Raw genomic sequence first — 22884 nt, forward strand, 5'->3', positions numbered from 1 at the left:
GAAAATGCTGTTTTTAAACAATTATCCACGTTTCTTTTTAAGAACAATCTTATGAGTCCCCTTCAATCAGGTTTTCGGCCCTCTCACAGCACCATTACAGCGTTAATCAAAGTCACTGATGATATTCGTTACGCAATGGATAACAAAAAAGTAACTATTATCGCCTTGTTGGATTTTAGTAACGCCTTTAATTCAGTTGACTTTGATATCCTGATTGACTGGTTTCACTCTTATCTTCACGGTCGCCTGCAGAGGGTGCGCACTGAAGAGGCTAACTCTGACTGGGCTTGTCTCTCTGCTGGTGTACCTCAAGGCGGTGTACTATCCCCCCTTCTCTTTTCAATTTTCATCAATGAAATCACCAAAATTATTAGTTCTAACTACCACCTATATGCAGACGATCTTCAGCTCTATAGGCATGCAACACTGTCAGACTTGGATGCAGAGATAACAGCAATGAACACAGACCTAGTTGCTATTAAAAATTGGGCGAACTCTTTTGGTTTATTAGTTAACCCTAATAAATCGCAGGTTATGGTCATTGGAAGCAGGCCGCTAAGAAATCGTATTGCCTTCAGTGATCTGCTTTTGGTTTATTATGATGGCACACCCGTTGCTTACACATCCACAGCAAAAAACCTAGGGTTGACTATGGATGGCAACCTCGCTTGGGCAGCACATATAAATCAGATCAGTAAACGTATGCATTATTCGATCCATTCCTTGAGGAGACTGCAGAATTTCCTTCCGCTGCGTACCAAAATTATGCTAACACATTCCCTGTTGCTTCCGATTCTCGACTATGCGGACGTCTGCTACTTGGATGCTACCGAAGAGCTACTTGACAAACTCGATCGACTTCAGAATTTGTGCACACGGTTTATATACGGCCTGCGCAAATTCGACCATATTTCCGATTACCGTCGTCGGTTAAAGTGGCTCCCAATACGCTTTCGCCGCAATTTGCATATTCTGACTGTTCTCTACAATGTTCTTAATACCTCTTCCCCTGGTTATCTACGAGAGCGATTTCAACTATCCCGCCCTCCTACTAGACCTATGCGGTCGTGTGTCTCAAAAAATCCTCTCGTCACTCCCCATTGTAACACAGTCTTTTATAACAAATCTTTCACCGTACTAGCTACACAACTTTGGAACTCACTTCCTGAAAATGTCAGAGAGAACTGCCACTCAGTACACTCATTCAAATACAGAGTGAAGCAGTATTACCTATCATTACAATAGAGTATTTTATATATTATATGTATTTATATTTTTCACATATTATGTATATAATTATTTATTATAAGTATTATTATTGTATATAAGTTGATTTGGGTATTTATTATAAGATATTTATGTAGTTTATTAGATTCTAGTACCGTAGACCTATTCCACTTCTTGATACGCCTTACTCACAACCTTGAATGGGAAGCTGGAAGAAATCTCTGTTTAGAGATAAGCATTTCCAATGTAACTTAATTTATTATTACTTTGTAACTACAATTTTGGTACATGAAAAATAAAAATAAAAATAAATAAATAAATAATATAACGCGTTAAATATAACTTCTCACGCGCCATTTTAACTTTTTGTGTCAAATTTCATGTCAAAAGTACGATTTTTGTCCTTATTCTAAAGGTGACTGGTGAGCCGTACTTTTGACAGTTGACCCATAAAGTTAAAATGGCGCGTGAGAAGTCATTTTGTACGGACTACAATATGGGTATATACCTACAATCTTTAAAACGATATAATAAATGAGAGATCAAAAATATCAGACATAAAGACGTAAAATATGGGGGTAGTGTTTTACTATAATTATTACATGAAAACGTTTTCATAATGGATTTGTGATTCGACTAGTTAGAGGAAAGACGTGACCGTAACGTTTGCAATTTATTAATTTAAGTCATAAATCATATAGGTATATAATATAATATATAATATAACATGGAGACTAGTGTGTAGTCTACTTTCAAGAGACCTTTGTAAACGTCCTTCGAACGAAAAAATCTTTGCGAACAATTTTTAGGGTTCCGTACCCGAAGGGTGCCAGCGGGACCCTATTAGTAAGCCTCCGCTGTCCGTCCGTCCATCGGCCGTAAGTCCATGCATCTGCATCCGTCTGTCTCTCATACATACCGTCTCGCGATACAGCCCGCCGACAGTCTCGAGTAGAGAGTTGAAATTTTCACAGAATTTGTATTTCTATTGCCTCTAGAACTACAAATAATACTTATTTTAAATGGCTGCTTAGAAAATTAAAATGTATTATTTCTTGTACGATGCTCGTAGCTTTAGTTTTAAGTTTGCGTTATAATTATCACTATATCTTACAAATCTACATCAGACCATCAAAAAGAGTAATTTATTACCTATTTTGAATAAATCATTTGACTTTGACTTTGATGGTACAGAACACTACGTGTGCGAGTTCGATTCGCACTTGACTGATTTTTAGGGTGCCGTACCTCAAAAGGAAAAACGGAACCCTTTTAGGATCACTTTGTTGTCTGTCTGTCTGTCTGTCTGTCAAGAAACCTACAGGGTACTTCCCTTTGACCTAGAATCATGAAATTTGGCAGGTAGGTAGGTCTTATAGATGGCATTAGGGGAAATATCTGAAAACCGTGAATTTGTGGTTACATTACACAAAAAAAAATGTGGTCATAAACTAATAATCAGTATTTTCAATTTTCGAAATAAGATAACTATATCAAGTGGGGTATCATATGAAAGGTCTTCACTTGCACATTCTAAAACAGATTTTTATTTATTTTTATGCATCAGCGTTTTTGAATTATCATGCAAAATGTCAAAAAATACGACTGTTGTACGGAACCCTCGTTGTGCGAGCCTGACTCGCACCTGGCCGGTTTTTTGTGAATACCGTACGGCTCAGGTATATTATGTGCGTCAACCTTTAAAAATGAAGCCGGAAATGCTTCAGTGGAATGTATGACGTCGTGTCGGTGTTCTCACTCGCGTGATTACTACTCAAGCTGCTGTTTTAAAGATAATCTAAAATATAAAAGGAAAAGGTGACTGCCTGACTGATCAATCAACACACAGCTCCAACTACTGGACGGATCCTTGGCTGAAATTTGGCATGCAGATAGCTATAATGACGTAGGCATCCGCTAAGAAAGGATTTTTGAAAATTCAACCCCTAACGGGGTGAAATAGGGGTTTGAAATTCGTGTGGTCCACGCGGACGAAGTCGCGAGCATAAGCTAGTGGGAGATAAGGTTTTTTTTTATTTTTATTCATTATAGGCAAACGCTTGACCGCAATCACACCTGATGGAAAGTGATGATGCGGCCTAAGATGGGACGCGTTTACCTAGAAGATGCCTATTCACTCTTGTTTTAAAGATACCCGGGTTGTAGTTGGTAGGAAACACATATCGTGGAAGAGTATTCCAAACCTTAGCCATGCGTATGAGGAATGATGACGCAAAACGTTTCGTGCGTGTAGATGGGATGTCGACGACATAAGGATGGAAACTCGCCCGACGTCTTGCGGTTCGGTGGTAAAATGGTGAAGGGGGGACAAGGGTATTAGACAGTAACTACGACTATAATATTATACGCATAGCTTTTATTAGTTTTTGCTATTATTATTACAAGGCTAGCTTTAAGTTTTATTGTAATACTAGCTGATGCCCGCGACTACGTCCGCGTGGAAATAGGTTTTTAAAAATCCCGTGGGAATTCTTTGATTTTCCGGGATATAAAAATCACGTCAATCCGTTGCACCGTTGTTACGTGATTGAAGGACAAACCAATAAACAAACACACTTTCGCATTTATAGTAAGGGTACTTGATTTTCAAATTAAAAAAAAACCTGGGTATTATTATTTTATTATTATCTCACAGTTTGAATCCTTTATAGAAAAGTACTATAATCTTCATGGTCTACGATCGAATTACCAGTAGACTATACTTGAGAACGTCATTGTCTGATTTTATGACCTTCGTGATGCACTTCCTAATCTTCATAGAATTCATTCAACTTCTTGTATGTGTGCTCCAATAATCCATATCCATACTAATGTAATAAATGCGAAAGTGTATCTGTCTTTCTGTCTGTCTGTCTGCTAGCTTTTCACGGCTCAACCGTTCAACCGATTTTGACGAAATTTGGTACAGGGATAGCTTGCATCCCGGGGAAGGACATAGGCTTCTTTTTATTCTGGAAAATTGAAGAGTTCCCACAGGATTTTTAAAAACCTAAATCCACGCGGACGAAGTCGCGGGCAACATCTAGTTTAAAAATAATTTAAAAATACATAGGTAATATGTACAAATCGCAATATTTACGCATGTGGAAAGCGCTTTTATGTCGTTATCTTGATAGGTTACAAAAATCTCGTGATAAGCGTAGCGTTCCGTCAGTTGGGCGCCGTGGTCGGGCAGCGTCACCGTGACGTAATATTTGTACACATAACACGTAGGTACTAGATAGGCATTGTGTACATACCGCTGATTACAATGTACAATAATATGAGGCACAGTCACAATACGACGGGCGCCACCGCGATCTACGAGCGAGGAAGATTTGCATAGGCTTACGACCGGATACCAAATGAGTACCTTCCAGATTTGACGTATTTCTACATTCAAAACGCTGCATGTATATTTTGTTTACTTCAAATCGCAATAATTCTTACTTCAAGGTGCTTCAAGTTACAATAAAAATGCAATTGCCTTATCGTAACATAGTCTATTTTTAGGGTTCCGTACCTCAAAAGGAAAAACGGAACCCTTATAGGATCACTTTGTTGTCTGTCTGTCAAGAAACCTACAGGGTACTTCCCGTTGACCTAGAAGACATTTGGCTTGTTTTATCTGGCCACTTAATAAGGATCTTCCAAAGCTGCGCTTTTCAATGCAAGGTTTATTCTAGCAACTTGTGACTCCAATATCTATCGGTTTTTCGTACTATGTGCAATGCCACTTCAGCATCGTAACCCATTGAGCTACGTTTGTTACTCTGGTTCTCCTATGGATCTCCTAATTTCTGATTTGATCACGAGAAAATTTAAGCATAGCTCTCTCCAGACATCTAGAAGCTTCCCAAATGCCGCGCTACCCCGCCGAGTTAGAATCGGAGGCTAACCTCTTTCTCGAAACTAGACTACCTAGCTGGATATGTTTACAATGTCCATAGTGTTACATAATATTATAAGTAGGTATACCCTGCCAGTTATTTCGGTTCGATCACAGCAACAGCAAACATAACAAGTTTCTACAAAAAAAATGCTTGTTATTAAAGCACAGTTCACAAAAAAATGGTCACGTTTAAATGTCAACGTTTGATACCCTTAACGGATGTCGGCAGCCATGTTATCTTGATCGAAAACAATCTACAGTATTCGACACTGTTAGCCAATTTCCTCAAAACTTGAATTCATTGCTCGCTTGTTTTGATTACAAATTGCCAGTTCTGCGCATCGGCAATTCGAGGACTGTTTGCAAAATACACTAAAATTGGTTTGTTTTTCTAGCTCTAACTACTGAGTGTTTACGTTTAATGAGCTTTTCACGCGAAACGGTCACTGATGATTGCAATTTTGGGGTTAATCGGCTACCGTTTTTCTGAGTGCGAGTAATATTTAGCCGTGGCCTGGTCTGTCGTGGGAACCGCACTGGCTCCCACGCTAATTACCGGAGACTTCATGCTCTTTGTGCTCTTTGCGAGCCGCCAATGTTATAATGAATGTTTATTATTATCAATGAAACTTCGCCTAACAAAGGGACGGACGGTCGCAGCGATCAATTTAAATTTTAAATCAGATGCAATATAAAAGTAGTTAAGTTAGTAACTATGTATATATATAAAATGTACATATCAAAAATGTCTGTTTCAAGTATGCAATACTTACTTACTTATTAAAGTAAGTTGTTCTCACGTATTTGACTTGTTATGTGTATTACCCGTGCGAGTCAGGCTCGCGCACCGTAGGTTCCGTAGTACAGTCGTATTTTTTCAACATTTTGCACGATAAATCAAAAACTATGATTCATAAAAATAAATAAAAATCTGTTTTAGAATCCACAGGTGAAGCCCTTTCATATGATACCCCACTTGATATAGTTATCTTACTTTGATAATTGAAAATACTAATTTCATTAAATTTTTTGTGTGATATGATATAACCACAAATTCACGGTTTTCAGATTTTTCCCCTAATGTCAGCTATAAGACCTACCTACCTGCCAAACTTCATGATTGTAGGTCAACGGGAAGTATTCTTTAGGTTTCATGACAGACCGACAGACAGACAGACAACAAAGTGATCCTATTAGGGTTACGTTTTCCTTTTGAGGTAGGGAACCCTAAAAATTGCGGAACCGGCAGGATTCGAACTTGCGTCTCCTGGGATAACGCCCGACATAGCGTCTCGGGCACGATCGCAGGAGACGCAGGTTTTTGACGAAAGTTTTGATATGTATTTAAAAATTATTTAGAAATTTTCTTCAAGTGTAGGTAATTTAATGTATTGACGTACCTATACTTCCTAAAGTTGTAACTTGTATAGCTAAATGGCCACAATCTTTTTGATAGGAACATGGGTATAATTTCACATTATAATGATTTCGTTTGAGATAAAACAGCGCGGAAATATTATACTCGTAAATAAACACAGTGCGAGCGTTAGGCCGAAACTTGTCCCGTCTCACTACCGTGCGCCTTAATTAATTAGCCATTATAATTGCTGAAAAAGTCAAACAAAGACTTACTGAAATTAAAAACGAGTTCGATTTTTTAAATTAAGTAAGTATTTTAGTACTAACCTACTAGAAAAAGTTAATATGTCAACCATAAACTATTATACAAATACAAAATGTTTCGCTTTTTGCTCACTTATAAGTAACCATTAGTAATTATAAAAGATAAATGGCTTTGATATTAATATTTAAATAGACATTAAAATAATATAATTGTAATTTTATGATAATGAGAAGACAGGCGACAGCACTTTATTTGTTTTATGTGCACAAATATATTATATTTAAATAAGAAGAAATAGTAAGACGCCCGTTTCGAAAGCAAATGGTTGCAAAATTATTTTCATACCCACCTACTTAAATCATGTAGAATAAGTTAATGTAAAATAACTTAAACTTGGTACAATATTAAACAATACCCTACAAATTGTAAAATACAAACTACGAAATGATTTATTTTAACAAGTAGGCACCATAATTATGCCTATGTAAAAAAAATATTTCTTAGTAAGTATTTAATTATTAACGCCACTGTTGGTTTTAAGCTAAGCTAACCATTTTAAATTATCGAAAGTACGTGAAATATTTATTTCATACAAGCTGCCGTACTAAGCGAGCGTTTTGACGTTTGATAAAAAGTCGCTGATTTGACTAGTAGGCACCATCCCAATTATCCTACTCCTGATACTCTGCAGTGTGTCATTCTCTCAGTTCAAGTTTAGTTTTTTGAAGGTTTCGTATAAACTGCTTACTTGTTTTTTTGCAGCTCGGGTCATGAGGAGCGTGGCGGGCGGACGCGGCGCGGCGTGATGCGGCGCGCGAGCAGCTGGGCCGCGTGGCCGGCGGTGGCGTGCGCGCTGCTGCTAGCTTGCGACCCCGCCGGGGCTGCGGACATGCTCGCCCCTGGCAGTGAGTATACAATTATATTAGGGTTCCGTACCTCAGAATGAACAAAGGAATTCTTACAGGATTACTTTGTTCTGTCTTAGAGTACTTCACGTTGACCTAGAATCATGTTTGGCAGCTAGGTAAGTCTTATAGCACAAGTAAAGGAACTCGCACTTGACCTGTTTTTTTATCATACAGGGACTCTAGTTTCTCTTCTTTGTTAGCCCTTATTTATCTATAGTATGACATAGCCCTCCTCCTCCATATATATGTTTTTCTCTGCAAACGCTGGCGAACGCAATAGGGAAACTTCTCTTAACTTTTCAGTGCCTTTGCACATGAGTCATGACATTTTCACGAAGTTTTACGAATTAAAGTTGACAGACAGCGCTTCCTTCACGCACAGCGACGTCCGTCATTGCAAATAATGCAAAGTTCAAATACTCCCAATGATTTATATGTATACTACTGTATTATACTTATATGTATACCAAATGTAGTATACCAAAGAAGAGAAAGAAGAAAATGTATGGCAGGGGGGGGGGGGGCAATATTTAGCATACTACTCAGAACTATTAGTTTGCCACCGCCTATTATTCATTTTCTTGCATTTATGTTCATGATCTTATCAAATTCTAGTTTATAAAGTAAGTACAAAGCTTGTTTACTGCTTTTCAGTTACCAGTAACTAAAGTTTGTTTTACGCAGTCGGGTTTTTAGTTTTTAAATTGCGTAATTTTTATTGAATTGAATAGATTGATTTATAATAAGACGGCTTATGACTCCGGAACCCTACCTTATTCGTGTTCTAACTTCTAACACGCACTTGGTCAGTTTTTTGGACGTGAGTTTCATTGCCTGGGCATAAATGGTTCGGCAACAGGCGGCGCAGTGTTCATTGTACTGTCGGATACATGCCCATTTTTGGCGCTTCCGTAGGTAGATAGATGTTGTTTACAAATATTACAATTGAATTCCACGTAGCGTTGGCAACATCAGATTTTCATACAGTTCAGATACCTAAAGTCAATTTATTGTAAACGAAAATTGTTTAATATTGATAAACGAGTTGGCACCCCACACTTTTCCCACGCACCACTCTTACCGGTTCCAGCTTAGCTGCTCGTGTTTTTTCGCAAATAGCGCTAGACATGACGATCATGTCATGACAAACAAAATACGTAAATACATATTCTCTAATCTGTGTTACATATCGACAAGACATCTGCGCTATCCGCTGGTTTCTCCCTACACCTTATCTTCTAGTCTTGGCTCTCTTTACGAGATTACCACTTAGACCTCTATTTATATATGTTGTGTTATGGTAATTCGTTCTTTTTTATTTTTGTTGTGTGCAAAAAATTACATAATACATACATCGTAACATTATCTCATATTCTATACTAAGCGAAGACAGATGATTATGCCAACTAAATGCTGTCTTACTAATTATTTCTTATTACAATCCTACATCAATTGTCACACAGTTCTGTCCAGAGAAACTCACAGGCAAATAGAGCCTTTACTTTGAATGAAATGAAAAATATGGTAACATATTATTACATAATATCCATTTGTAGTCTAGCCCTCTAACAAATAAACCTGGAATAGCGGTGGAATAGTTATACTCTGTTTTGTCTTTTTCCTTCAAATGTCAAATTACTGATGACAGAGAACGACAAAACAGAGTATAACTATTCCACCGCTATTCCAGGTTTATTTGTTAGAGGGAAAGTCTGTACTATTATTGAGAACTTTATGTAACTATGTGTACAGTCTAAAACTCAAAAATATCGCCCGGTTCAAAAGCGCGACATCGGAATAAATTCTCTAATGAATCTACTCTATCAACGTATTGTTAGTTGGGAAGTCGGGGTGGACGCCCATTTGTTTTCGGCAGCCAGACCATCTGCTACATCTATCAGCGCTTTGAACATTCGTGCCATCCTCCGCTCCAACCTTTTTGCTCCCTCCCCTTCCTTGGACTCCCGTCGTACCCCTATTCTATTTTGAGCAATAATGATTAAGTATGTACTTAATAGCTTTTCCTTAGCTTTTGATTGGTTTTCAAAGATCTTTTTGGAATCCATTCATACAACATCTCAAGTTTCCGGTGGTTTGAGCTGTATGTTGTGTTGTCACTTTCTCTTTTTTGACTGTTAAATGAATCTGTTTTTTTACCCCGCAATGACTAGGAAGGATTTGAAAAACATCCTATTGCAATTCTGTTTTCCCTGCTACCATCAAAACAAGCATTTTCTGAGCGCATTTTTCCACTTATCTACTATGAGCTTAAAATATCAGCAGATTAAAAAGTAACGAGAGTGCTAAGTAGGCACAGTTTAGGGTTTTATCTTTGGCGGCGCGGGGAGTCGAAGCCCGTATCCCTTTTCGATACAGGGCTTCGCGACAATGCAACAGGGGAGCTTGTGGACTGTAGTTTGGTGGGTTTGACTGCGTAAGGGACTTGGGAATCAGAAAAGGAAATCGGCGTACCTTGACATCACAGCTGCGGCGTTCTCATGTATTCTCGACATATCCTTGCTGGCCTTTAATCTTCCAAGACACCTTTGGCGATTATTTCACGATGGACACAGTCTATTTATAATTATTTAGATTTGGGCACACGCGTATTTCACGGTAAATTTGGTCTATTATAGCGGTTTGGACAAGAATGCGGATTTTTCGATAATAATTAACTAGCGGTGCACACACTATGTCAACTTGATGTCTCCGATCGCCATCTTCCATCTTCCATCTTGCGGGTTGCGCGGGGCGCGGGCGATCTTCTTCCATATGCAATAATTCTGTATTTGAGACGCGTAGCGCCATCTCGCGGTAGATTGCAAAGTTGCCGATATAGGTAAAGGATTATAAAAGGTGAATAGGAAAGGATTTTTGGAAATTTGATTATGGCGCAACCATTCCCCGCGGCTTGAAGCATTGCCTTCAAAATTATAACGCGAAATTTACGAATTGAGAACAGATAATGAAATTTTAATTACGAACCTATTTGAAAACTATATACAACTTAACTAAAGCGAATCCTAACCTAAGCGACTATAATATACTAACTAATCTTTAGGTAAAGGACAAATACGTACTACAGGACGCAAATAAGAACCCGTAGCAGTACGAACGCGGACAACGCGAATAACGCCGTTAGAACCCGGGAAGACTTCCTCGATCAGCCCTAACGGCCAGTGAAGTGGTGGTGCGTTATCGACTATAAGTATTACGACGTCACCTTTCGCGACTGGGTTAGATTGCACACGAGAAATTGGAACCCTTCGCGAAAGAAAACGTTTAAAGGCTCCAAGAAAGCTAGCTGTGCTTAAATCGCCAGCAACCTCTATGTGCACAGCGCGGGTAGTCAAGCACACGAAAATACACACGTGTGCCTTCGTCGAACGAATTCCATGACCACGAGGGGTAGTGACTTTAAAAGGGCTTGCGTAATCAGTGCCCGTATGCACAAAGGGTTTAGTTACTTGCGCGACTCGACAGGAGCGGTGGTCTGCCATTTCCGAAAAATTCGGTTTAGCATTAACTCGAAAATAGGGAAGGCGTTTATGTACCCAGTTCCGAATAAAATTGCGACCGGATTGAATCCAATTCCTTTGACGCAATATTAAGCCTTTAGCGTAATCTAAATCTGACGCAACTATAGCACTACGTAATGGTAGGAGTTTTGCAAAGCGGCAGATGAAAACTACGCAGCGTAGGAGTTTCGACCACGTCGAGAAGCGATCTACGAGTGAAATTATTAAGTTCGCTTCACTGTCGTCAGCAGCGAGAAGAACATGTTTCATTTCCTCTGGGGGCTGTGCCACCGTGGAAAAATTGAAAGCGGTAACAGGCCAAAGATTTGGATCTGATAGGATCCGTTGAGGACTACAAAACCAAAGCAGGTGATCAATATTTATGCGGTTGAATTGGAATCTGCGGTCACATGGCCGAATCCCAATACTAAGAAATATTTGACGAATGTCAGCGGCAAGAGCGATGCGGTATAAACGAAAATGAACGAAAATGTGAAATAAGTTCCCTTGCAGATTCTGGTCAGCATGCAGAATATCATTGAGGGAAACTTGCGGAGTCATTTTAGAGCTAGTGTCCAGTACAATCCGCAATTTAGAGGTCACTTTATCTTTTCTTACCCCGTGGTGAGAAATCGCACACGAGGGCAAATTCTGCGTTGTCACCGTATCTAGTGGTGCAAGCGAGATGTAGCTCTTGTCCAAATACTTGACCATGACGCTGTCGTTGGCCTCCTTTAGCTGAGGTGAGGCTAACATTTCGAACTCTAGGCAAAAGAAGAGGGATTTCGCCTTCTGAAAGGAATCCCCTAGCGACATAACGTCCTCCTCAAATGGGAGTGCGACTTCATATCGTCCGTCTGCCTCGCGAGTAGTCGTGCTATTATAGGACTCTTTAGACGCCTTGTCATCTGGACTTAGTGGTTGCGGAGCGTTCATTTCGTCTATCTGCCGGAATTTACGCACAACAGCAACTAGCGGATATGCGGTACAACAATAACAAACTGACTCGAAACTATCAACCCGAGCAGGGGCAGAACCGACGATGACGTAGCCTAGAACTGTTTCTAAAGCTATCGGCGAAAGACATTCAGACTGACCTTGAACCTTGCGAGACAGTAGAAGATGAGGAAAGATTGAAGCTCCTATCAACAAATCAATGTCTCCCGGGTTAAAATATGTGTCGTCAGATAAAGGTAAATTATTGAAATTTATTAAAGTCGAGATATCTACTGACACAGTGGGCAAGCGTTCTGTAATCTTGTCTACAACGAGCGAATCCATGTCGAAGCAAACACTAAGATCGAACCTAGAAAAGAATTTTATGGGTACCGAACCCTTTATTGGTTTAGTAGTACCCCCAATCCCCTCGACTACAGAACACGTGGGGTTTTCATTTAAATCTAAACCTAAACGCTGGCATAGATTCCGACTGGCAAAGTTACTTTGTGAGGCACTGTCCAATAATGCGCGCACCCTATGCTCCTTCCCTTGCGAATCAAAGACAACAACGCCTGCGGTAGCGAGCAATACCGTAGTAGGTGCACGGGAAACATTGCAATTTGATAGGGAACATAGCGTGACATCATTGGAGTGCGCGGGCGTGATTGCGGGTTTCGACTTGTTCTTATTACTAATAACAGGCGAACTAGTCGTAGCGGCGATGCGCACGGCTGCAGCTGGCGCCAGTCGAGGCGCACTGTCACCGGACGCGGAATCTGCGAGTGCGGAATTCACTAGTGCGGAATTTGCGAGTGCGGAATTAACGAGTGCGGAATTTGCGAGTGTTGAATTAACGAGTGCAGGATTAACGAGTGCGGAGTTAGCGAATGCGGAATTAACAAGTGCGGAATTTGCGAGTGCGGAATTAACGAGTGCGGAGTCAACAAGTGCGGAATCCGCTGGTGCGGATTTAGCAAATGCGGAATTAGCGAGTGCGGAATTTTCGAGTGCGGGATTAGCGACAGTGGAATTTGCGGAGACAGAATTCGCGAGTGCAGAATCTGCCGAATTTGCGGATGAGGAATATTTACTATCAAAGTGGATTAGGGTATGGTGAGCTAGGCCGCACCGACGGCAGCGTGCGGTCGAGCCGCACCTAGACAGTCTATGGTTTCCTAGGCAACCCACGCATAAATTATTCGCCTTAACATATTTAAAACGATCATTAACTGGCATATTATGAAAGGCGGAACATGTGTACAAATGTTCGTGTTGCGAGTTACACAGCGAACATAGAGGTTGCGTAGGCGTAGTCGCGGTATTTAAGTATGTATGCGTCGATTTGGAGGGTATTGAAGCTTTCGATGCCGTATCCGATTTCTTTTCTGTGCTTTTCGGAACTTCAGGTTTTCCAGACGTGCGTTGTAATACTTTAATATGCTCGCGGAGAAAAGAAATGAAATCGTCATACGACGGTATCTCCGTACCTCGTTTATTCAACTCGAATAGGCGAACTGTTTCAGAGTCCAATTTCTTTTGTGCAATGTATAGAAATATAAAGTCAGCGAGGTCATCCAACTTTAAATTTCGAAGAGCGGCGGTGGACGAGGCAAACGTATCTAAAAAACTCTCAAGATTATTTGAAGTTGCGGTGGATATCGCCTTAATATTATAAATTTGATCTAAGTACGATGTAGCTAAATAACGTTTATCCTCAAATTTATCAACAATTGTTTTGAAAATTAATTCATAATTTTCCGGGCACGGCGTAATGCCGGCGCAGGCTAATTTCGCCTTTCCGGACAATTTACCCAACAGATAATATAGTTTTTCGGCGTCTGTAAGAGACTTGTTCTCATGTATGATAGTTTTAAAATTAGCGTAAAAGAGACTCCAAGATTTTGTGTCAGTTCCGTCGAAAGAGACTAGCTGAATCGGCGGCAGATATGGCTTAAGTCGCCGCATCTCCTCGCTATCAACTTTATTCGAACCTTCGCCGTACTGCGAAACCAAACGTTTAATTCTGCCATAAAGGCGCTCGAAAGAAATTAAACATTTCAATTCCGGAGTCGCTTTCGGATATAACGACAATAATCGATTATTGTAATCGTCAACGATTTTGCTGAATTCGGAACGCAATGTTTCGATATTGCTGCTAGCATCGAGGAAATCCTCCCGCAGCGACGGGTTATTCGCTATGTCTTTTGATAGATCGTAAATTTCTTGTAAACAAGCAAATATGGTATTGCGTCGCTGTTCCAATAAAATAAGTTGCACATCGGCATTGTCTTCCGAATCTACGTATTTATCATTTTTCGGCATTTTAATCGAATATTAATCGATAGTTAAATCGAGAGAATATTAATGTGTAAATATCGTGCCTAATGATGATGATGATGATCATCAAACAGTAGGTTATTAATAGGTACAATACAAGTTAAGCGGGAAGAAGTAAAGTTACGCGGACTAAGTATATAATTTTATTATTTCGAATCGAGTACATTTATTTAAAGTATGTGGGTACTTCGGTTACCTACAGAATATTTTCGAACTAAATTGTAATAAACTCAAATAAGTACCTAAGCACTTCAAATGGTTAGCCACGAATAATATAATATGTACCTACCTATCTACTTTTGAGGTAGGTATATTATAAACTATGAAACGTTGACCTATAAAATTATAACCCTATTTCTTAAGCAGCGCGGGATAAACGAAATAATTTGTTTGCTTAAGTTATAAGATTTTATATAGCGGGACGTTAATTAATAACTAATAATAGGTAATTACGTATATTTTAACAAAATTACGTGTTCATTCCGGTTCGATTGGAGCCAAAAATGGCGGCGCGGGGAGTCGAAGCCCGTATCCCTTTTCGATACAGGGCTTCGCGACAATGCAACAGGGGAGCTTGTGGACTGTAGTTTGGTGGGTTTGACTGCGTAAGGGACTTGGGAATCAGAAAAGGAAATCGGCGTACCTTGACATCACAGCTGCGGCGTTCTCACATATCCTTGCTGGCCTTTAATCTTCCAAGACACCTTTGGCGATTATTTCACGATGGACACAGTCTATTTATAATTATTTAGATTTGGGCACACGCGTATTTCACGGTAAATTTGGTCTATTATAGCGGTTTGGACAAGAATGCGGATTTTTCGATAATAATTAACTAGCGGTGCACACACTATGTCAACTTGATGTCTCCGATCGCCATCTTCCATCTTCCATCTTGCGGGTTGCGCGGGGCGCGGGCGATCTTCTTCCATATGCAATAATTCTGTATTTGAGACGCGTAGCGCCATCTCGCGGTAGATTGCAAAGTTGCCGATATAGGTAAAGGATTATAAAAGGTGAATAGGAAAGGATTTTTGGAAATTTGATTATGGCGCAACCAATCTTTACCAAAACCGGATTCACGATAACGGCCTTGCTGTAAGTATTGTTTTACATATATGTATAAGTTTCATTCTGATTGGTAGAGGTATCATTTGACAATTCAGTAGAATGATGATAAATAATCAAAATTCATTCAATCAGATGATAATTCAATCAATCAGTGGCAAAATAAGGAAACTTTGACTTTGAAGTCTTTCGTAAACTATATTTAAACACTTTGTAATTGGAGGTTATAGATAGGGTTCAGTTAGGTAGGGTAACCTATTGAAAGTACCTTTATCCACAACGAAAATATTATGCTTCGAGAAAAGGATGGTAGACAGGTACGGCTGTGGATTTGTTTGTTTGCTCACTATTGCAATTTGCTCGACTTGGCGAGTACACTGCCTTGTCTATTGAAGTTTGCTCGACTTGGCGAGTACACTGCCGCGTCTATTGAAGTATGCTCGACTTGGCGAGTACACTGCCGTCCCCCTTCATTATACGAGTAGGTATCAGTACCTACGTACTTAATGCTTTGTTAAAGTTAACCAAATATTAGTGCTAATTAGCTTCTAACGCGTGGAAAGAGTTTTTACAAATTACAGCTGCTTAAAATATTTTTTCTAATCACTTTTTTATAGAAATCCTAAAATTAATAAAGACACAAAAAGTTATTCAAAAATATTTGAGTAAGTATCATGCTGGAAGTTGTTTACAATAGCTGATATTGTTTTAATTTAAAAACAGTTCGTAAGTCGGTTTTAATGAGTCGAGATTCGAGAGGAAACCAAATATCTCGTATGGTCAATGTACATTGTACAATCAAGGGCAGAGGTTTCGGAGCGTGGCGGCGAATGGCGAGCAACGTAAACAAGCGGCCGCAGTCGCCCGCGCCGCTACCTACCATGAGTACTTACCACGCCGGATATTCGCAAAAACTTCCGCGGCCATTGATCCTGACTGACCATCGAGAGGCCACTCGTGGTTCACGATTTTTTTTCCTTTGCTGTATTTGAACGTGTGCTATTGAACCCGATGCGTCGTACTACGGCGTGCTCGGTATCGTGCCGTCTTTTAATCCGTCAGATAACGACTCAACTGGAATACCCGATACGTTGTTTGTTTGTAATTCCGCTCCGCTCGCCGCCGACGAGCTGAGGCCTCGTTTAGGAGGCGCCCCGCGTTATCTTGCGAACTGAGCCGAAATTCATTCGAGCGTGTAATATGTGCGCCGATATCGAGCTCCACGATGTAAACACGCGTCCGCGCCGCGCATCCCGCGCCCGCGCTCTCCTCTACCATCTTTATTGTATTCTTTTTTGTTTTACTAACCGTTAATTAATTTTGGTTCACCATTAGTTATTCATCTCTTGCTTTTTCTAAAGTAAGTAGTAGGTATGAGGTAGGTAAGTACATTTAGAGTTCGTTGATGAAGTAGGTATTTCGTCTCTGTTAACAAGAAGCGATCTTTTTCATTTCAAGTAGGTAAGTAGTTTTTCGAACGATCATTAACCTACTCGAACCGCGTAACTGCGTAGTTCTATGCTGAATCAACTCACGTGCCGTAAGCCGTAACTCATTTTTTCAAACTTTGGTTACGTAAACCACAAGAGCATCCTAAACAAATTTTTACAAAAAAAAAACGTTTTGAACATCTCTTCTTTTCTTAGCACAAACAACGAACACAGATCTCGAATTCTCGACCTGCTTTCACGCCATTCATAAAAATATTACAACTTTAGTATATTTATCGCCGGACTTTGAACTGACCGGTAAAAGAACAACTCTACTAAGTAAGTATTTCACAATGATTTTCCCACGACACTACAGTCAAAGAAATGTACTTGCGATCGATCAAGTTGCTTGTAAGTTAGTGTTTTTATAGCAGCTATAAAGTGTACCTTCGATGACTTTATCATTTTATCATAATACATATTTTGTAGGTACTACTCGTAACTTCGCCTGTAGCTTCGACCTTCGTCTATTTAAATCTTACGATTATCAAATTTGCGTGAACCCCCATGCAAATCTTCTGTATTTCAGATACACGATGGCCAGTTATAAGTACGATGCATCATGCATGCCTTCAAAGGGGCTGGGCTATTCTAAGGGTTCCGGTCATTTGAAACCAATTAAGCCCAGTCAACGGGGTAATAACTACTGATTTCCAAGTTATTATGGTTTCGAGATTTTTGTAAATTTTCCGACTACTTATCAAAAACAAAAGGGTCTTGGACTGTAGTAATAAAAGGAAGTGTTTTTTGTATAGCGGTAGTTTATGGGGCTAAGATTCAATGTAAAAAATCATGATTTTAATTTATTTTTAACAGGAAATTCACGCTGTACGGAAGGTGAATAATGACGTCACAATCCGTAAACGACAATTAAAAAAAATTAACATAAAAATAGAGTAATTTTTGCGGGAAAATATTTGAAATTCAAAAATATTTGTCGTTTACGCCATGTGACGTTATTGATCGCTTTCCGTTCAGAGTAGCGTCAATAATTAATTATTTTGAAAACCGGCCAAGTGCAAGTCAGGCTCGCGCAATGAGGGTTCCGTACTACAGTCGTATTTTTTCGACATTTTGCAGGATAATTCAAAAACTATGATACATCAAAATAAATGAAAATCTGTTTTAGAATGCACAGATGAAGACCTTTCATATCATACTTGATATAGTTATCTTACTTAGAAAATTGAAAATACTTATTAAATTAGTTTATGACCACAATTTAATTTTTTTGTGTGTTGCAACCCTAAATTCACGGTTTTCAGATTTTTCCCCAAATGTCAGCTATAAGATCTACCTACCTTCCAAATTTCATGATTCTAGGTCAACAGGATGTACCCTGTAGGTTTCTTGACAGACAAACGGACAGACAGACAGACAACAAAGTGATCCTATAAGGGTTTCCGTTTCCGTTTTTCCTTTTGAGGTACGGAACCCTAAAAATGAATAAAAATCAGAATTTTATTTAAATTATTCTCTTTAATAATGAATTCTAGCCCCATAAACTACCGATATACAAAAATCACTTTATTTTATTACTACAGTCCAAGACCCTATTCCCAAAATTGCCCAAAAAACTGCCCCACTTAGTGAAAAGATAAGATCTTAGATAAATAATGAAGAGGGCTAGCTAAAAATCACAATAAGTAATTATTATATGTATAAGCAAGGAATTTATTTCGAGAGACTGTTTGTTTAAATGAAATGTCCGTGAAAACTCAACAAGGCCGAGCTTGCGGCGCGCTCCACTAATAAATGAAAACATACAAAACACGGAAACATTTTTATTTAGGTATACAGTGCAGTAAGTAATTTTATGTTTTTGTTGATATAGTTGGTGTTCAGACACCTGCTCTGCTGCTACTTTTAGCATCGCATTTCAATTTCCGTCTCAGTTCAGGAACAGATCTATTGAAATTCCGCGCACACGGAATCCAGATCGAATGTTGTATGTCAATGTTGAATGTTTAATAGCTGTGATAGCCTAGTGGTTCGGACATCCGCCTTCTGATCGGAGGTCGGGGGTTCGATCTCGGGCACGCACCTCTAACTTTTCGGAGTTATGTGCGTTATCACTTGCTTTAACGCCTAACGTTGAAGGAAAACATCGTGAGGAAACCTGCATACCTAAGAGTTCTCCATAATGTTCTCAAAGGTGTGTGAAGTCTACCAATCCGCACATGTCCAGCGTGGTAGACTCCATAGTCTACCACGCTGGACATGTGCGGATTGGTAGACTCACTCCACTCAGAGAGAAGGGTTTTGGCCATCCAAAACCCTTCTCTCTGAGTGGAAACCCGTGCTCTGTAGTGAGCCGGCGGTGGGTTGATCATGATGATAATGGTTGTATGTTAGGAGTCCTAACATTAGGAGACCGTCATTAGCTATCTGTATCCGACGAAACGTCGGAAAAAAATCAGATTAATCCGTGGCCCTAGGCTGATGTATAGAGTGAACTTTAACTTTGCTCAGACACTGACAGTTAACACTTATGACACTGTTAAAACGGGACAGAGTTATATCGTTGACATAAATCTGTCTCGTTTTAACTGAAACTCAGTATGACAGAGCAGTCTATAAGTACGTAACTATACGTAACGTAGAGCGGACTCTACGCGATAAATCTGAACGGAAAATCCGCTTCGATTCTGCCGCGAAGTTGCTAAAAGAGTAACAGTTGCACGTAAAAAGTTGTCAAAATACTGCATCAAGCGGCTGAGCAGTTGAAATAATTCAGCACTGTAAAGGTGAGCAAGAGCATTTTCTCGAGCATTTCAATTTTCAATGTAGTAAGGTTATAACGTTCATTACAAATGAGAATTTGGCCGGTGCACCATGTGTGCTTAGATAAAAGTTAAAAATGTTTCGTGTCACCGCCCTTATCTCCTTTAGTGACTACATCGCGTGAACGAGTGTACCAGCTGTCGGGGTCAACGACCGTCGCATAAACAACCCCAACTACGACCCCCTTGAATCAACATTCAACCATGAATTAAATTTCCATTGGAGACAGACCTAACTGCGCACTTTGTAACCGTATCGCATTACCAATTACCACAATGTTTTGAAAAATAAACGAATGTTTGTATCACCTACCTATTGTTTGTTTTTGAAGAGATACATGATATAAAAAGAGAAGACTGGCTGAGATGTCAACATATCGAGCCTACAGATCGAACAGATGGGTCCAGAGTCCGGACTCCAGACGGTTTACAAGATTTAATTTCACACTTGAGGGGTGTAAAGCGTCCGTAGTAAAAAATAACTACATTCGATTCATGAACATTTAAGTTTCTAGATGCAGCGGTTTGAGCTGTAATATGTTAGGTACTAGATGATGTCTGCGACTTCGTCCGCATAGATTTAGGTTTCTTTAAATCTCGCGGAAACTCTTTGATTTTCCCAAATAAAATTACGCTGACTATTAGCAGGATGATGACCAAATTTTGTCAAGATCTGTTCAACGGTTGAGCCGTTAAAAAGTATCAGAGATAAACAAACTTTCGCTTGTAATTGTATTATTAACTAGCTTATGCTCGCGACTTCGTCCGCGTGGACTACACAAATTTCAAACCCCTATTTCACCCCTTAGGGGTTGAATTTTCAAAAATCCTTTCTTAGCGGATGCCTACGTCATAATAGCTATCTGCATGCCAAATTTCAGCCCGATCCGTCCAGTAGTTTAAGCTGTGCGTTGATAGATCAGTCAGTCAGTCAGTCATTCAGTCAGTCAGTCAGTCACCTTTTCCTTTTATATATTTAGATTACCTTAGCAAAATAGCAATTTTTATTCAATTAAAATAGTCCTTTGAACTTTAAAACTTTATGTAACTAGAGTGTTTTTGTAGGAAGCAAATTAGGCTCTTGTACAAAATTTAATTAAAACAACAAAGTTCATTTTCCTCGCAGGTTAAGTATCTTGAGGTGGAAACTGGAAATACCTAAAAGACTATAATAAAACGACGCTATCTGACTGACTCGGTCTTGAGATTTTGCAGACAAATTATTATTACTTTCAACAAGTTCCCAAATTATGCGCATTGTTTCAGAGTTCGAGATTCATTTCTTGGAAATGTAATAATGATTGTTTGCTTAGATTTGGTTGGTTGATTTTTATAGTACTAAAGATATTAAATGTTTCACGTAATTATTATGAATTACTAATAATAATATTTTACATGTCTCACACCCGGCTTTACTCACGTGTTTAGTAATAATAATATTTTATTGTACGTATAGATAAACCTTTATAGTTTCACGCACAGTAGGTATGGCTGGTATGAGGGAACATTACCTATGCGCTAGGTGACAGGCGGGATAGATTTGTTTGTCAACTTCGTTTCACGCGCAGTATGAGGGAACATTACCTATGTGACAGGTGACGGGCTGGGATAGATTTGTTGGCCAACTTTTCGTTTCACGCGCAGTATGAGGGAACATTACCTATGCGCCAGGTGACGGGCGGGATAGATTCGTTTGTCAACCTTTCGTTTCACGCGCATTATGAGGTAACATTACCTATGCGCTAGGTGAAGGGCTGGATAGATTCGTTTGCCAACCTTTCGTTTCACGCGCAGTATGAGGTAACATTACCTATGCGCCAGGGGATGGGCGGCATAGATTTGTTTGTCAACCTTTCACGCGCAGTATGAGGGAACATTATCTATGCGCAGACGTTTTCTCTTCACAATCGTTCCACGTTATTTTTACATAAAAGGAACTGTACCTACGTATATACGATTTGTAATAGTTGACATGATTTGTAATAGTTAAACAAGCACATCAAACTAATACTAAGTATAGCGCGACACAAACGGAGGCGCGCGAAAACTTGAGCTTGGCTTTCACACTAGAGGTGTCAAAAAATAATGTACCTAATAAATTTATTAAATATATAAATGTATTCAAGATATTCGTTTTTAGATTAAAACAAAATTGAATACAATATATAATAAGTAGTGAAAATTTGAGAAAATCCTTCCTAAAAAATAACTCAGGCGTTCGATCTTTAATACGCCGCGCGCGGCGCGACCGAGCGACGATATTAGAATAAAATATATTAGGTAGGTACAGCTGAATACAAATATCGTCGCGATTCGACGGTGAATAATTATTACATCGAATTTTCGTATTGGCCTGTTACATGTTGACTGTGATGATACGAGTATGCGGCTAGTATTTTTATCATTTTGTTTGTTTCGTAATAAATTTTGAATGCAGTTTTATTTATTTGTGAACTTGAGTGTCGATAAATATTTAATGCGAATAATTGTAATGTAGATTAGGCAAAATAATGTAGATTAGGTACATTTTTGTGTTGTGATAGATTTGTGTCGCGCGTTAATAATACCTATTATAGTAGATTTGTTCTTTTTGGAAATACTTGCGTCATTTTATAAATCGTATGAGAAAATGTTTTTCAAAGTGTAGGTATTATCATACATTTAAGTATTATAGGTAATAGGTTAGGTACGTGAAGTGGTATTGTTCTTTTTAGAAATCATCATCATCATTTTATAATTCGTATGATAATAAATATGTAGAAATGTATGATAATAAATATAGTAGTTACCTACTAAAAAGATTTTTTTATAGGTAACTAGGTAAACTTACCTACCTATTGTATTGTAGGTATCTACTTGACATTGCTTTATCGTTCTACTTGTTTTTATTTTTACATACATAGGTAGGTACTAGGTACTGTATTCCGCGACAGGTTGAGATGGCAATCGGGGTATGAGGCGGGGGTGACACCCGCACGTCACCCTCGCTCGCCCGCACTGGGTTAGCACAGGGGCCGTGCGGGTGTGCGGGGCATTCCCTCCCCGATTGCCATTTCGACCTGTCGCGAAGGTATGCATTGGGTACCTATTAAGAGTAA

At 39.3% G+C, this 22884-nt stretch overlaps 1 protein-coding gene across 3 annotated transcripts in view; it reads left to right on the forward strand.

The window, feature by feature from the left end:
• The window catches only part of LOC117988881 (insulin-like receptor), a 96802-nt gene that overhangs the window by 13671 nt on the left and 60247 nt on the right, over positions 1 to 22884 (forward strand). For all 3 annotated transcript variants that reach the window (XM_069502493.1, XM_069502497.1, XM_069502503.1), the window contains exon 2: positions 7506 to 7648. In XM_069502493.1, coding sequence (XP_069358594.1) covers positions 7549 to 7648 — 100 coding nt within the window. In that variant the 5' untranslated portion in view covers positions 7506 to 7548. The remainder of the gene's footprint in view (positions 1 to 7505; positions 7649 to 22884) is intronic.

This window comes from Maniola hyperantus, chromosome 2, assembly GCF_902806685.2.
Source record: "Maniola hyperantus chromosome 2, iAphHyp1.2, whole genome shotgun sequence".
Classification (NCBI taxonomy): domain Eukaryota; kingdom Metazoa; phylum Arthropoda; class Insecta; order Lepidoptera; family Nymphalidae; genus Maniola; species Maniola hyperantus.